Raw genomic sequence first — 17,762 nt, forward strand, 5'->3', positions numbered from 1 at the left:
TCACACTTGTTGTTTTCACAATATTCATTAAGATTTTGTAGGTGGCTGTCGAAGTTTAAGTCTTGGTTACCTTTTCAAATTTTACATTTAGAGTAAGATAATTAAATCACAAAGGTAATAGGTACACCAAAAACATATATACTTTTAAAATTTGAAACATCTAGGATTGATGTGGGCACATCATAACCGAAAATCAGAAATTAAGGGCTATTAGTTTTTGATTGTATCAGAAGAATGTGGAGAAGCTTATAATGTATTTTAGGACTTTCTTTATATAACCAACAATCTTAAATTCAAATAATCACCCCCAAAATTTGCATAATTTTAAACAATTTGGCTACGCAAATTATGGTATAAAAAAATAAATACTTTAAATGGAAACCCAGGCAAAATATGACTTTTTGGGTTCTTTTTCTAATTTGATACACAATGTTAAGGGCAAACTGCGGAATATCAGTTGTTTATAAAAAAGTTAAATAAGGCTACAGGAAGTCCTGTCAACAGATACATTTAACACAGCTAATTCAACTTCAAACATGAGACACTCACGTTGATAATCGAGTGAACTGCCCCACACTGGAATGTAACCATGTGGCATGGAACAACGCCAGAATATAATCTGGATACGATTCGCAGTTCATAGCATGGTTATAGGTGAAGTCAAAAAACGATGGAGCGTTCGATGCTGACGTCAGCGTGATGTGGGAAAGCGTGGTTTGAATCACTTCACAAACTTTTTGGTTGATCACCTGCAAGTATTCGTCCTAAGAAAAAGAAGAACATGAATGTTAATTACATCTTGTTCATCCTCTGCATCAACATCCGACAAAAAACCTTCCTTTTTACGTGCAATATTGGACGAAAGACTTGCATGGAGCAAATGTCCGTCAACGTCCGTCCCCTAAGTAATGCACTTTTAATTTAACACACGCATTTTAAACTTAGCGAGATTCAAAGTTAATTTATGCTGACGTCAGCATGACTCATTTTAACAATTTTCAAGGCTTCTACTGGCCACACATTGGATTGTTCCCTAATTTGTACATAATGGAATGTGTCCTATACCCTGTTTATTTGGCCTACGTTTCTGCAGCCCATCTTGTATATCCATTTTGAGAATAGACAAAAAGTTGTTCATATATTTTCTCCAAGATTGTCGGTTGACATTTTGAAGTATTCCTTCATAAGAAGTCTTCATTCATAGAGTTTGACGTTTTTCTCCATAAGAATTTGAAATAATTCTCTATAAGAACTTGAAGTGTTTCTCCATAACAGTTAACTATTGAAAACTTAAGACCAGACACGAGCCAGTTTTAATTTAAGGCTAGTGTAGGTACAATACGACTTATAATTAACTTACAGGTAATGACGTCATAATTAAGGCTGTTGCGTTAATCCAGGATATAATGTCACTTCGTATACTTGAGTTTGCTTTTAAATTGCTAAAATTTAAGAGAATATAAACACTAACTGCTGCAAAGTCATAGGGCATTTTTTGCGGATTCTTTCGTAACGACTGGCTTTTTTCTCGATTACCACGGTAACTCGGTTACAAACTCGTTATAAAAACACATATCATTGCTCGAATTTACTTGTCTGTCGTAAATGCATGTTCACTATCATTCAAATATCTCCAAATGGGTTGGCAAAAACTAAGTTAATCGAAAACTAAACTTTACAACTATCACTGAGTGTATTCGAGGTAAGTTCTCCATAAAAAACCCACGAGAATCAAATTAGGCGGAAATGGTGTAATGGTAGCGCTTTCGGCTTGCAATCGGCGTACTGTAAATGTAGTATTGTCAGCTGATTTCAAGACATCTACTGACCGCGAATCGGCTTAAGTTGCAGGCAAGCAAGTTAAAGCAATGCTATACTCATCTCTGGTGGTAATGTAACACAGTTACAGTCAGAGTGGAGGAAGTAGAAAGAAAATCATACCTGAGGACATTAATTACTTACTGTTAGAAAAAACAATGCATTATACTGAATAACCATACCTCTGTCTCAACACGTTAATAATAGCCTTCCCAACCTCTTCTCCTGGCATTGGTAACGCCATTAACTCGACACAAGTCACATACAACGCATGCGCAGACGGATTGGGGAATTCGTTAAATCTCCAATCACAGGAAGGGAACGGAGAAGGATTTTCATTACGAATTGCTGATTGGTTAAGAAATTTTGTAAGAACACGAGCCTTAGGTTTCACCCAAAATAGGGCAGCTTCAGGCTAAAATCATTGTATTCAAAACTAAGAACAGCCTGAATCTAAAATTTTGCAATAAGTAAGAACAATTCAGGATGTAAATCTTCTTGCAACACTCTCAAGCTATGTTGCTACTAAAAAATAAAAAATAAAATAGAAAAGATACTTTTTACAAATCTTGAAATTAAATTAAGGAAATATTGATTGCTTGGCACCCATGAATCATTACTCTCACTCAAGTACGACAAAAACTCTTTTGAACAAGCCCTAAAATAAATAAATCAATTGGCCAATCACATTTAGTGTTAGTGCACACTCTAAGATACAACAACCATTTACAAATACCACGCCTAAACAGTAAAAACGTATATTAGTCCAAAACTATTATAGGTAAATGTATATTGATTCAAAACTATTCTATTATACTGTTGTAGGTCACTTAATGTATATTGACACAAAGCTATTCTATTATACTATTATAGGTTACTAAATGTATATTGATTCAAAATTATTTTATTATATTATTGTAGAGGTATGTTGTATACACTCATATTGAAAAAACACTACATAACAAGCAAGATACAATTTTTACTATTGTGGTATTGTTCTTCCTAGAACTATTAGCGATGATGTATAAAGTTAGCTAAATATGCGATAAAATGTTGATTCATCGCCTGAACGAATAGCTGTCTAACTTAAAGAAAGTTTTACGCGGAAAGGAATTAACAAGAACAGAACAGAAATTTTTCCGCTGGGAATTTCCTCTTCATAATATTGCGCTCATTTTAATACAGAAAGTAAACACATTTTGCCCAATTTCGACACAATAAAAGCTGATTAGGTAATTATTTTTTACCTTGTGCATTCGTACACAACGCAAAGATAAAGTTGAAATCGATTCTACTTTGTCCGGAACGGGTAAGAAAATTGTTCTGTTCACGAAATGTAAACATTTAAAGTACGCATGCTCTGGGACTTTTCTGTTCCTTTCCTTCTGTTCCTTTCCTTTCAGCGGTAAACTTTCTTGAAGTGAAAAATAGCCTTAAAGCATCAGTCCTAGAAAAGTTGTCACTTGAAACTAGGAAGGTTAAAGTGCACGGGTTCTGGATCCCCTGCTGATATCTTAACTTTTCTTTGAATCAAGTAAAATTCATATACGACAATGCTTTGATTTAACGCCCACCCCCTTTTTATGATTTTTCCAATAGACGCCCCTTTTACTAACTACCCCCTTCAGGGCGGCGTTTATTCGAAACATAAAGCAAATGTTAATTCGGTGAAAGGATCTTCAAATACCCATATGAAACATGAAAAAAAAAACATGTTTCGACACTGCTGCATGATTGACGTTGGCAATACTGATGATGTAGATATTATGCGAAACACATATGTATTCCCTCGGCAAAAAAAAAAGAAAAAATATAAAAATTTATTAAACTCAAAAACGGAATACAGGTAAGGGATTTTTAATAAAAATGGTTTTTACTAATTATTTTACAAATATGAAGAGCATATTAACAAATTTTTTCCGTACCGGCCTTCACCATAGTTGCTTGTTTGAGAGTTGATTATAACAGAAACAAGTTTCTTCTTAATGGCTACGTTCTCGCGGAGATTGTTTTCATAATAATGCAGCGTGTTATAGAGGTACGTGATTGGACGGTCTAAAAATAAAGATGTTTTGATTGGTTGCATAAAAAAGATTGTTTTTGTAACAAAACGAAATGTTTGCTCTAAATAAAAAGGAAAAAACAGAATTATGTCAGTCGCGAAAAAAATTGAAATTATTTTACATGACCAAAAAGACAAATTAAAAAAATAATATACCGTGAAATTTAAACAAACAACCAAATTCTTTCAAAATAAACTCGAGCGTGTTAACACCTTGCGGCGCTGGAACTTCCAACAGTCGGTGAATCAGAATATCAAATACCTACAAGGAAAAATAGGAGATGCTAGATCGAAAGACCATTATGGCACAGAAGTTTGAGAAATTTAATTGGTTGGTCGAGATTTGTAGCAGAAAAAAGCAGAGGCATTTGTATTTGCGGATTGATATCCACCCTCCCCCGGTCAAGATAAACTGTAAAAGGTTTTGACTTTTGCAATACATTAGACCTGGTGAAAATTTATTTCCAAAAATATTGATTCGCAATATTGTAGTTTCCAGGTTCTCAAGATTGTGTGCGTGCAGTAATTTAACTTTCATGATTTCAATTCAGTGAATTGTATAAAAATTTAATTTAATCGTCCATTGTGACAATGATGCTAAATATTTCATTATAAACTATTTTTATAGCCACAAATTTCACAACACGAAATTCAAGGCCGTAGCTGCATCCAATATTTAGGGTTGTCAGAGGGTTTGGGAAAGTTGTTGGAGTTGAAGCGCCAGGGAAATTTTTGTGGTTTTATCCCATTAGATCGGCTAAAAATGCTTCTTTTGCACAAATATCTCCCATATTAATAATGATTACCAAAACGCTTTCTTTTAAGAAAGGAGGAGCGTGCTTTTTCAGCACTCTACCCCTAGATTGCAACGAAAAGTAGAACTTACTGGTATGAAGCGTAAACAAATGTTTCCAAAGTATGTAGGTAGATATTCTGGTGACTGGACTTGCAGTTTGTTCGCTTCCAATATCCCTTCGTAGTAAAACTTTTCAGGAAATTGCTAAAAAGAATAAAACGAAATACGCAAACTATGAAGGAGACAAAACTGATCCTGAAATGGATAATACTTTCATAATGACACAAACAAAATCCTCCTCCACATTTAACTATTACATTAAATTGAAGTAAATGTTGAATAATTAAAAAATAAAAATATAAAAATAATCTTCATACATGACACGTACGTCAATTACATATAAAATATTGAAAATTTAAAAATTTCAAGCAGTTTAAGAGACGTTACACAAAAAGTCGAAAGAAATCGAACCAAGAGGTAAGTCTAATTCAAAAGGATTTGTTAAAAGTTATTCATTATAAATGTTATTTTAGTATAGTTGTGTGACACACTTCGACGCCAATCTATTATAACTTTTTTTTCATGACCAACTCTTCAAAATGATTTAACTTTAAGGAAGAAATATTATCAGGAGTCTATTCGACACAGTATTAGAAGTGAAGGAACACATATTAGTGATGTAAAAGGATCCATCATGACTAAATTCGCCAGAAATTTTTTTTCGAAATTGCACCTTATAAAACTGCAAAAAATTTTTCAAATTGATTATCTGCTTTTTTTGATTGGTTTAAAACTCGACGATCGCTGACCGCTTAACGAAAAAAAGAAATAATTTCTACTTTTTGTCAGACGATAATTGCACTGCAGCAGAGCTGTGAAAACAAAGCAATTTTTTTAATTAGCTACCGCTAGATTGTGTTCAGTTCCCAAGTACCTTTTTATGTAAAAAGCATCATGTTTTTATATATGCATTTGTGGAGCGACGATACAGAAATCATTGTCTTATGAAAACAAACTAATGGAATACACTGGTACACAAAATATTGCATTTTTATTTTACGACGCCAAAAAACCCTGACTAACAAATACACTTTTTCGTTTCGCCGAAATAACTCATCGGTTAAGAGGTGGACAGAAAAATCCTGACCAATTGTTGATTATCTGAAAGCTGAATAGAAATGATGAAAAATCAACAAATTTCAACCCCTAAAAGGGGTATGTTTCAGAAGTTATGACAAAAAAATTAGAAGGAGGGAGGGTGGGGGCTAAAAAAGTCCCCAGCGTTAAATCATTCAAAAATCCTCACGTTATATATAAAAAATGAATAAAGAAGAAGAAACTTCGGATATCATCTAGTTTTAAACGAAAAAAAATGAACAAATATAACATTCACATCACAAAATTTGAAAACATGCGCAATAAAACAACTTGATCAAAACAGAATAAAATAAAATGAATAATCTCATGCAACAGCTTCTAAGAAATAAAGCAAGTTAATGAAAGTGAACACATTTCTGAAGAAAAAAAAGAGAGAGATGAGATAGTAACTGGCATTCTCCAGTAGGTGCATTTCATATACTTCTATTAATGTCCATGCCCGTCTCCAAACATTCGTGCTCCGATCTAATTCTTTAATTTAATAGTTTTTCCATTAAATTTAAATTCAATTTGCTGGCTCATCATATGAGAAAACAGAAATCCAGTAAAAACCAGCAATCCGCATATTGAAAACAGAACGAAAAGACGAACACTGTAAATACAAAAGTTTGCAGCATTTTCTCATGCTTCCAAATATTCACAATCAACCTTCACTTTGTGACTACCTCAAGACATAAAAGAACTGACTTCATAATGACGAAATTTAATTAAAAAACACCATAGACTAGAGGAGATGTAGATTTTTTATCATAATCATTTTGATGAATAGTAGAGAACACACATTGTTTACTAATTCAGTTTGCTGCATGTTATTCTGAAACATTTCGGTTCTGGTGGGAAAATAATTAGTTATTTTGTTTGACATAGTCACATATTTATACATTTTTGGCTAATTTTACTATTTTTACATTAATTACTAGTGTAAGAGTCAATCAAAAAAAAATCTTACGATTATTTCGGTAGCGAAGTTGTCAACATAATCTCTTTATTTTTGAAAACTACAGAGTTAGGTTTATTTTTTGCAAATTAATTGGAATGTCTCGGAATCTTTTTACATTTTTCATTTCGCTCAGTTAGATTTTGTTTTTTGAACTTGTAACAAAAAAACCCTTCCATGCCCCAATCTGCTTAAAACGGCAGCGTGTAATATACCGTAGTTCCAAATATCAGCAATGAAACTTTAGCGGCCTTTTTTGAAAAGTCGTAGACCGTTTGTAGCCCTACAGGATAACTGTACTTTCACCCTTTAGTTGGTCACGCCTGCTCTACGAAAATGTTTCCTTAAACATTATTTAAGAGATTAAGATAACGTTGACAGGACAAACAAGATTCCACCAGTTAAGCATGGTCGTCATATAGTCACGATTAAGTGTGAACTGGGTTTAATATGTGACATTTACGATTTTTTTAAACATTACAGAAAAAAATAAATAAAATAATAACTTAAATTATTTAATAATTTTACAACATTTTTTTTTTTAATTCTGCAAAATACCTGAATTTTTTAATTCGCTCGCCTGGTTTAACCACTACACAGTTGGCATATAAACTCTACAAAAAGTTTTTTATACTGTTAACATTTTTGCAAGCAAACTTAATCCCGAAATCTTATTCTTTAGAATTTCATACATCTATATTTTGATCATTGTCGTTTTGCTTTTTTCTACAAACTACTGAGAAAACATCTTTAAAACAAACAAATCCACGAATAAACAACAATAAAGTAAACAACCATTATTTTAATAGAATATAAGAATATCCACTTTGTAATGTCAAAAAATAGTTGCCGTGCTTAGAAACGGGGAATATTGTTCACATGAAGTTGTAATGTCTGAATAGATGAATCAGTGGACTAAAGTTATTTTGAATCAGTGCGTTATTTTGAAAAGGTCACCTCACGTTATTTTGAAGCAGTTATCTCACGTTATTTTGAAGAAGTGAACTTACGGTGTTATAAAACAGTCAAGCTATGCTATTTTGAGGAAATTGAGTGGGTTATAACTTTATATAGAATGACAGGAGTTAAAACAAAACACGATAACTTTAACGACACAATTTTTCTTAGCTAATAAAACTAACACTTTTGAATATTTCTACAAGAACGTTCACTGCAATTTACATTCAGCTTTTATAAATATAAGGTTATTAAATTTTTTTTTAGGTACGAGTAAAAGGTATGGACCAAAACTTCACAAGTGTTATGATGGTGATAATGTCACTGATGTCAATCGTCATTGTCGTCATCAACGTGACATGTATATATGTCATTTTGGCATCCACTCTCTTACGTCACAAAACTACTACCATTTTGATCGTTAGTTTATTATTTTTCCACCTCCTGCAAGGTTTGTTCGTCATCCCGTTTTACACCGCCAAAAAATCCAGCATTTCAAACGAAACAGCCAAAAAAATCATCTGCGATGGATTTCGATTCTCCTACATGGTGACATTTTACGGAGTATGCGTGAATGTGTTGCTAATTAGTGTTGATCGTTTTTTAGCAGTGAAACTTTTGACGTCTTACAAGTTGATAGTGACGGATCGACGTGTAAAAGCCGTAACTCTCGCCGTATGGCTGTACATGTTCCTTGTGTGCTTGATACCTTTTATCGATATACAACGAACCGAATCGAACAAAACGACAGCGTGCAACTACAATCAACCTCGAGAGTGGACAATTTTTATGTTGCTATGCAACACAATGCTAAGCTACATCGTAATTTCATATTGCTATAGTTATATATACGTCAAACTGAGTGTGTCTGAGAATAAGACTCGTTCCAGTAGTAGCGAACCAATGACAAATCAACCAGAACAAATTGAAAGACTCAGAGATAGTGTTTACAGTGAAGATGGAAGTCAGAGGGATGACAGCTGTCGTAAAATCATCAAGCTGACATTCATTATTGTCATCGTGTATGGCGTGACATGGACACCGTCAATTATTTATTACCTGCTCGTCAGCATATCGCCCTTTCTCTTCTCCCAAGACTATTATAACTCTACTACTGAAAGTTACGTTACATTCTTTGTAAAGTTTGTGTCCTTTTTCGATGCGATTGGTGCGCCTGTTATATATTGTTACTTCCATACAGACTTTCGTCATGAGTTTTTGACAGTCTGGGAGAAGTGTGTGGCATGGTTCTCAGCACGGTCCAATGAAGAGAATGGATTTGTTCATGAGAAAACGCACCCTAGTAAATGTCTCCCTGATGTCTGAATTTGTGTAAACACGAAGTTAGTAATCTGTATTTTTTAAATAATTCATGATGTAATAAAATAAAAATATTTACTGATACACAAATTAATTATAAAATCAATATACCGTAAAAATTGAATTAAGCAGCCACCTCAAGCGCCCCTTATAATGCTTGAAAATCTTATTAAGCGCCCCCTTGAATAACCGCCCCTCCCAAGAAACAAAATATTAAATAAACGCCTGGGTGCTTAAGCGAGTCCTCCTGGTGGTTTAAAGAAAGAAAATAACAAGATCAAAGAATTCTTCTTTATAACAGACGGGATGTGTTAAATACACACTTGATACTACTTTTACCTTAACAGTTTTGAGCCCTCACATTAGGTTTACTATACCTAATGCAAGGACTCATAAGTGTTAAATCAACTAATGTGAGAGCTTTAAACAGCCAACTAATCTGTTAAATTAGGCATAAAATAATAAAGTTAACTTTCACATGTAATTTACGGCAATTACCGCACATCAATTCCTTTCTCTTTTACAATCCTGTTTTTGAAAGCTCATAAGCACAGCAGGGTGCAAAACATTTAACGCCCACTTCCAAAAAGCGTGCAAATGTATTGTTAAACGATTACACATCTCCGCACCAGAAAAAAATAGCAACATTTAATCGTATAGTTTTCCTAAAAAGGGCTGGTCACGCCTAATGAAGACTCTCCTTCGGGGTGGGTAAAAAATTTGCACCGATTAATTCGCATTTCTTATCGTTAAAAGGAAGATAATTTAAATGAAGTTGAGTGCCTTATATTTTGTATCTTTAATTAAAATGAGATATCATAAGAATGAGATATCTTTAACCTCCAACTACAAGTAACAAAGGAAAAAAAGAGGAGCGACAGGGAACTCATCTCTCTTTAACATTCGCCAACCATCTGTTTCCATTTTGAGTGTCTTGTCTTAGTGATGTTAAGGTGGTGTTATGTTCGAAACAGCAGCTGTGTTATCGTGGAGTAAATACAACTCACGCACAGAGAAAAGAAACAAAGCAATATAATTTAAACAAAACTAATTTCACTTTCTCGAAAGTACTTTGTTAGTTTGGAAAGCTTAATTGAAAAAAAACTGGGTATTTAACCAAGTGGTCGAACATAGAAACAAAATTAGGAAAGCATTTGAAGCATCAGCTACGACTCCAAAACATCAGCAGTGACAAAAACAGAAAGATAACAACAACAACAACAACAACAACAACAACAACAAACAACCGGAAGACAACATGAGCACAGCAGTCATCTGCACACTGTCCATCTCATGTATAGCGACTGTCTTCATCAACAGTCTCTGCGTAGTTGTCATAGCAAAGTCGAAACAACTCAGAAGACGGCCATCAGCTATCTTCATTCTCAGCTTAATTGCCACACACTTAATACAAGGTCTTTTTGTTATGCCCTTTTATATGCTGAAGCGAAGTAAATGGGAAGAATCGAATTTAAGTCGAATTTTTTGCAATGGATTCCGATTCACATACATGGTGACGTTTTATGGTGCGTGTGTCCATGTTTCGATCATCGCAATTGATCGATTACTCGCTGTTCAACTTTTGACTTCATATCGAGTTCTTGTCACCACACGAAAAGCGATATGCTGTACATTACTAGCGTGGGGTTACGTAATTACACTTTGCCTATTCCCGCTTATACCTCTGGAGAAAACAGCGTCAACAAAAACAACAGTTTGCGACTACAATCCGCCAAAAGAATGGACAATCTTCATGCATATCGTTAACACTTTAATTCCATACGTTGTCGTTACGATAATTTACGTTATTATTCAACAAAAGTTACGAAAAGCGACGACAAAAACACAGCCGTGTACAGACGAAGAAAAACGAATGCGACGGATGTCTGCGGTTGCAAATAAAGGCGACGAGTTAAAAGATCGTATGAATCGCAAAGTCATGCAGACGACGTTTGTCGTCATCTTTATGTACGGCGTGACGTGGGCACCATCTTCGTGCTACTACTTGCTCATGAACATCTTCCCCTCTGCGTTTCCAGATGCGTATTTCACGTCAGACATCGAGAAAGTTGTCTCGTTTATCATTAAATACATCACGTTTGTTGATGCAATCACAGCTCCTCTCATATACTGTTACTTCCACGAAGAATTTTTAAGCGAGTGTCGACGAGTGCTTGGGTTGCAAAAGAACAGCACTCGAATAGCGTGTAAAAGTTGGCAATGTACTAGGAATACAAGCAAACAAAGTGAGATGAGAGGTCAGTGGAAAGAAACCAACTAACAAAAATTCATGTCATTGTTAACTAAATTATATAAATTTATCTAAATTTTTCATTGCATTGATGCAACATTATACTATTTTGATAAGGCACATTCTTAAAAACAAAAGTTTTTTTTTTAATTTGTTTTTTCCAATTAGTTCTTAAGTTGTTTTTTTTAACACTTTTTACCCTAACCACTCATATTTGTCCATCCCGTCCCTCGTGATGCTATTGCATTGTCATCATTTCTCCTATTTCTTCCTTACTTGATTTTTTTTAATTTAGAACTTATTTAATAAAATTTTCAATATATTTTTAATTTTATAAACATTTTTAGTTTAGGCAGAACCATTTGTATCTAATGAGAGCTGAATAGAAATTAGTAATTTAGCGCATGTGCAAAAAGTGCATTGCACTTTAGTACAGGGTTGTCATAAAATAACTGAAACAATTTTATGCGGGCCTTTTTTTAGGAAGACAAATAAAAACAAACAATAAACTTAACAAATAAGGAAATCCTGTCCAATTGTAATCTCCTTTCGATTTACAACTAGATTTTCAGACTTGAAGCTCACTTCCCGCGAAAAAGCAAGTTGGGATCCTATGAAAAAACTTTGAAAATTATCTAGGAATCTCTTAATTTTTGTCTTAAAAGTTGTGTTAATTATGCGAAATAATGACGTCATGAACTCTAGGTCTAAAATATGTAATTACCGTTATGGAGAATAATTATAGTTACTAAATATTGAAATTTATGTAAAATGTTCAAAACTCCAAACTGAACGGCCAGAAAACATTTGTAACCCTATATACCTTGTTAAAACTGTTAAATACAATACCCAACTAGAGCTAGTTCATAATATCATGCATAGTTAGTAAAACGTCTGAGTCCAAATTCATAAGAACCAATCAAGAAAAAAATACAAAAATCCCTAAACAACTTTTCCAGCTCTTTAATATGAAATTAACTTGATTTTTGACAGAAACGAGTCGAACATTTTTAAATAATTTTTAATTCGATTGAAAAAAATCGAATATTACAACAATCAATCGAACGTTTCGAACAAACCTCATGGTATGCGATATGTCGGTCGTGCCAATCGTTTTGATTCCAATGCTGAGCTGTATTCTAACAAGAAGAAATGAATCATTAACAAATAAAAATAAATAAGCTAATCCAACTTAGGTACCCAAGAATTATATACCCAAGAATGTTTTAGTAACGCAAAATATCCCAAATAAAACCAGGGCTTCCGGTGAATTGATGAAATGCTGGGAGTGTCAGTATTAGAAACTACATTAAATACATTTTAAGAACATGATTTAACGTATAAAGTCGAATAACAAATTTTCGACGTACAAGTGTCATGGGGACCGAAGGGAATAGTTCGCGATAATGAAAGATATCCAGTTTTCCAGTAATAAGAAATATAAAAACTATTTAAATAAGAAATACAACAGATGCAAAGTACAATAATTAAAAAAGTAATTATCAAAATCAATGTAGCAAACAAAATATGGTTTCGTTTAAAAAGTACAACCACAACTTTTTTTAAAAAATTCTTGTTTCAAATTATCATTTATTTTATTTCTACTTACATCCTCCACAAACTTTTTCACTCTCACTTTAAATTCAGTTGGCTGTAGCAGCAAATACTTTATGATGTAGAAACAAATTTGTGAATTCTTTTCGTCATGAGGTCGCAAACACTAAAAATAAAATTGTGAGAGGAAGAAATATTTCCTGTGATGATTTTCAAGTATTTTACGTTTAATTTTATCTGCTCAAAGAAAGATCTTTGCAAGTGGATAGCGACAATTTACTTTGAGAAATTACTTTGTAGCAGAGCTTTTAAATTCACACTGAAAACGATATCCAAAACAAAAACAACAACAAAATTCCTCTTGGTTCAAAACATAATCTAATACTGCTAATAAAGTAGATATTTATCATTCCAGCATTATATTTTGCAGAACACAACTCCATAGGACTTACCAAACTAAGTATAAGTCGATCAAGTGGTACGATATCATATTTCCAAATCATTTCATTTAAAAACAAAAACCTCTAAAAAATTAATATTTTACTGTTAACTCGATGAAAACGTGAAAAACATCAAGTTTCATAGAACTAAACGTCAAAGAAATATAAACAACTTCAAACCTTGGATACTTGAGCAGAACCTTGCGAGCCACTCGAAATAAACATTTTAAATTCATGTACCAAAAAATCTGCAAACGTATTTAAATAATTCGACAGTGCTTTCGTTCTTAGTTTCATTAAAATTCTAAGAGAAGAAGAAAAAATTCCCATATCATGTCTTAATTTATCTACATACTGTATTATCTTATATGAAATAAAAAAAATTCACAAGAATGCTGAGGCTTGTTCCTGAATATGGTGCTGTAAGATATGATACGTTTTGTTAGAATTTACTCAGCTAAATTGAGCGTTTGCAGCAAGTATATTTTGAGAAAATTCTGAAAACGATTCTGACTTGGCATAATAAAGTATAGTAAACGTTGGGTCCTAATGCTTGAATTGCTTGAAGCGCTTAAACGATAACCGGTCTTCGCGCAAATAATAAATCCGCCACGTTACTTATTTCAGCTGTACTTTACTACAAAAAATTTTTTTTCTATATTTCTGATTTTTATTTTAGTACAAATAATTTAATCAACATGGCTTTACGCGAAAGCATAATTATCACTCTTTAAAATCACGTCATCGCGTTAGTTCTCTTTGCTGAGATTTTCATTTTACAAGTTCAACTCATTTTTGTTGACCGATATTGGTCACAAAACATTAAACCCAGTAGCCTGTGATGCTTTTTGTACATATTTTCAGTGTCTCTATCTCTTGCATCCTGGTTCGCCCGTGGGTAATAAATAATGATTTTAGCCTGCAGTGGGTATGAAATAAAGATGTGGTGTATCCATCTTAAAAACAAAAACATGGTAGACACTTAATCAGAAAACTTATCTTAATACACTTATTTAGGACCCTGGGTATACAGAATAAGCACAGCTAGAAGCCATACAAACAAACTGGCTGGGTGTAAAGGAAGCACGAAGAAACATGACGAACTTACTGATAGCAAACAGGTGTTATGCGTCCTTGTTCCAACATTATTTTCCACATGATACTGAAAGAATAAAAAACAAAAAAATAATATACCAACTGATGTCATATGTTAGCACCTTATATATTTTACAATTCCATTTCTTCATCACCGTCTCCATCAACACATTTTTTTATGCAGTGTTGTCACTCTTCCTTCAGGGTCCAATTTAAAATTGGAGAATATCTCTGGAGGAGATTGTGGTATTGTGATGAAAAAAGAAGGATATTTATGATATTTTTAGGATATTTATGAGAATTTGAGAAGATTTTGATACCGGAGAAAAGTAAAAACTAATACCGTTTTTTATGAAGTATAAATGATGCAACTTTGGGGATAAAAACATGGCTGAGCTATTTTCGAACATCATTACGATTAAAATTTAAAATATTCAAAAAAAATTAATAACAGTTAAGAAAAATTATCTAAAAGAAAATTTATTTTGAACAACGTTCTAGGTAGAAGAGATTTGAGAAGTTTGAAGGCAACCATGAGATGTTACAACCTTTTGATGATTCAGGAAAAGAAAATTCCGAGGTCTAGGTTGCAGATACTCCAAGCGTTTACTTACTAGAAGAATTTTAACGAAGTTGAAAATGCACATTTACTAAAACAAGCCAAAAAAGCTCACCATAGTACAATTTCAGGAACTTGGTCAGTTTCTGTACAGTATGTTATTACTTCTTCATCATTGGAAAGCGCTAAGTAGAAAGTTGATAAAATTTTTAAAACCGATGCTTATTTTATGATAAAAAATGAAATACTAGCTATACACTTTTCCAAAATTTCACGTTCTCGATAATAAAGTGTACATGAAGTGCTAGCGTGGTTCTTTTGAAAGGTCTATTGCTTGTCTTTCGTCGTAACGTGTAGTAATCATAAGCGATAGAATTATAAAAAGAGTCTGTATCTCTTGGCACTTTGACAAGGTTTCCAAAACCGAGGAGAATGATGTTCGCGATAAAAAATTTCAAACGTTAAGCTAAATAAAACTAAAGCAACTTTAATTTCTGCAGCTGAACCATATGTTCTTCAGCTGCAGAATAACACTGATTATCTCGATTTTAAAGTGCAATACGTTTTCCAGCAAAATAGACCAAATAAATAAGAATTAGGAAAGTGGCATTGATTTTCCAATTGCGTTTAAATCATAAATACTAATACTTTTTTACAAACTTCCACAGACATTTTTTTTGATTTATTATTGAAAAGTCTCGAAAATGACATTTTTTAGCCCCAAAGGCAAAGGTAATTTTTCAGGAATTTATAAGTTTTGCAAGGCACCAAGCATTCGCGCTCGGACAATAGGTATCATTTATTTTTTTTACGTCCAGAGAACAAATAAAATAATTTAAACGACAATTTAATTCCTACATTTTACTTTCCTGTAATGCTTGTCAATTTTTTCGAGAAGCTGTTTCCCAGTGACATCATAAACTATTCCATTTTGAGTGTAAAATTCTTCTAAAATTCCAGGAAAGCAAGACAATGTTGCTTGTGACCATCTAATGAATAAATAAAGTAAATAAGTCAATAAAAATTTAATACATGTGACACATACGGTTTTATAAACACCAACACAGATATAACATTTCGCTGTGTGCTAAAGGTGGGTTTCCATGACAGTCCGCAACTGTTGTGGAACACGGGTAGAGAAGAAATTCTATCTCCACCAAATTTGTTGCTCTATATCTCGTGCAATTCATTCTACATCATGTGTTTTCATTTGATTGGTTCCTGCGCGATTGTTATTTAAGTGTTGTGCGATTGTTGTACAACTGTTACCTTACTGGTACTAATTTCAGCGGGTATTGATTTTGGCTAAATTCGCGAAATTATGTACCTGCAAAACATTTTTCAAGATACCATGTGCGAAAAAATAAAATATCAATAATTCGTGAAATTTGCGAAAAAGGGCAATTTTATTCACACAAGGAAAAAAAAGAACGCTATCGCGTTGTGTGAAAGTTTTATTGAAAAAATGCTTTTATTCTATAATATTTGATAACTGCAAAAAAATTGTCAAACAAGACATCCGCGAAAATTAATATCCATAAAATGCAATTTTTTTCGAAAAAAAATTACTGCAAAAATTAGTGTCATAAAGGTACTAAATTTTTGGGAGCCAACCTTAATACTACATAAGTATGCACAGCGAAAATTCATTGAAGTTGGTTGGCTGAGATAAAATAACCGAAATCAGTTCGTAAGGAAAGGCGCAGTCGGATAATCTCTTTGAGTCATCCTTTAAATAAACTTTTGGTCAGAACAGCGACAATAACATTGGCAGTGATATATTGTTGAATTGCAGGATTTAGTTTTACATAACAGCTCTTACATTTTGCTTAGAAGGCTGTTTTTTTGCAGGGTTGGTACAGGCATTTTTTAGACACCCCACCCGTCCCAATTTGACGAAAAAAATGAACATTTTTATTTACAAATCAACTCACGTTTATATCTAAGTGCTGTAATTTTTAAATTCACTTGTAAGTTAGGTATTGAAACCCGAAACGCGATGGAATAATTTGTTTCATATTGACTCTTGTTGTTGTAAACATCAAGTAGTAGCAAAACACAGTTGTCTTTTGCCCAAACTGTCAATACAACGAAAATAACCAACTTTCTCCTTCTTATTTGTAGGGTACTCATTAACAACAAAAGACAACAATTTTTTCCAAACAAATACTACATAGTATACTTCAAACTGAAACAGACTCTATAGTTGTACAAAAATTATTGGGAGCAATTATAAAAAAAAATAACAACAAAAAAAGCCTCTTTTATTGAATTTCAATTATAGACGAACTGCCTATTGAATAAAAACACGCAAAGAAAAAAAAATATTTAAATTTATATTAATGAAACTTTTTTAGTCAAATCCCAAATTTCACACACTTGTACCAACCACTGGCAACCCTTCAAATATTAGCACACAATGAAATAGACCAATTAAGATAAAAAATTTCTTCTACGTCCGCTTACAAGGCACCTACATTGCCTTTTAGAATATTTATTGAGTGTATACCATTATATAAATACTGTTGTTCACCTTTGGAAGATTCGCCCGTCTATTTCTTATTTCCGTAGCTTTTTCACGCGTAAAAACACAATATAGACTCCAAAAGAGAAACTGTTCTTGTTATATTGAACTGATATTTTGGAACTGCACTTGTAAATATTGCTTTGATGTATAAAAAAGCAAACATGATATAGCTGCAATAACTGTACTTGTCTAATACAGCTGGTTTTGCAATAGGTAGAGCTTGAAACCCTCTAAAGATTTTCAACACAGCAAAATCTCCCTTTTTGCAAGATATTTTATAATAACATT

The 17,762-nt window shown here is 33.0% G+C and overlaps 2 protein-coding genes across 2 annotated transcripts in view; one reads left to right on the top strand and one right to left on the bottom strand.

Moving 5' to 3' along the window:
• The window catches only part of LOC130614266 (mediator of RNA polymerase II transcription subunit 23-like), a 29,653-nt gene that overhangs the window by 1,495 nt on the left and 10,396 nt on the right, over window positions 1-17,762 (bottom strand). Inside the window, exons 23-36 of the mRNA XM_057435685.1 lie at window positions 15,806-15,936; window positions 15,063-15,132; window positions 14,402-14,455; window positions 13,474-13,597; window positions 13,306-13,377; window positions 12,909-13,019; window positions 12,379-12,438; window positions 4,767-4,880; window positions 4,037-4,142; window positions 3,744-3,873; window positions 2,376-2,476; window positions 2,001-2,166; window positions 1,361-1,442; window positions 550-764 (exon numbers count right to left, since the gene is read on the bottom strand). Of these exons, the coding sequence (XP_057291668.1) occupies window positions 550-764; window positions 1,361-1,442; window positions 2,001-2,166; window positions 2,376-2,476; window positions 3,744-3,873; window positions 4,037-4,142; window positions 4,767-4,880; window positions 12,379-12,438; window positions 12,909-13,019; window positions 13,306-13,377; window positions 13,474-13,597; window positions 14,402-14,455; window positions 15,063-15,132; window positions 15,806-15,936 (1,536 nt within the window). The remainder of the gene's footprint in view (window positions 1-549; window positions 765-1,360; window positions 1,443-2,000; window positions 2,167-2,375; window positions 2,477-3,743; window positions 3,874-4,036; window positions 4,143-4,766; window positions 4,881-12,378; window positions 12,439-12,908; window positions 13,020-13,305; window positions 13,378-13,473; window positions 13,598-14,401; window positions 14,456-15,062; window positions 15,133-15,805; window positions 15,937-17,762) is intronic.
• LOC130614267 (G-protein coupled receptor 52-like) lies at window positions 7,577-9,121 on the top strand. The gene is made up of 2 exons (XM_057435686.1): window positions 7,577-7,824; window positions 7,996-9,121. Exon 2 carries the CDS (start codon window positions 8,011-8,013, stop codon window positions 9,052-9,054), a length of 1,044 nt encoding a protein of 347 aa, XP_057291669.1. The 5' UTR covers window positions 7,577-7,824; window positions 7,996-8,010; the 3' UTR covers window positions 9,055-9,121.

Source organism: Hydractinia symbiolongicarpus, chromosome 11, assembly GCF_029227915.1.
Source record: "Hydractinia symbiolongicarpus strain clone_291-10 chromosome 11, HSymV2.1, whole genome shotgun sequence".
In the NCBI taxonomy this organism is placed as follows: domain Eukaryota; kingdom Metazoa; phylum Cnidaria; class Hydrozoa; order Anthoathecata; family Hydractiniidae; genus Hydractinia; species Hydractinia symbiolongicarpus.

Coding starts and splice junctions, on each gene's coding strand:
- LOC130614267 (XM_057435686.1), top strand. CDS start 8,011: ATGGACCAAAACTTCACAAGTGTTATGATGGTGATAATGTCACTGATG.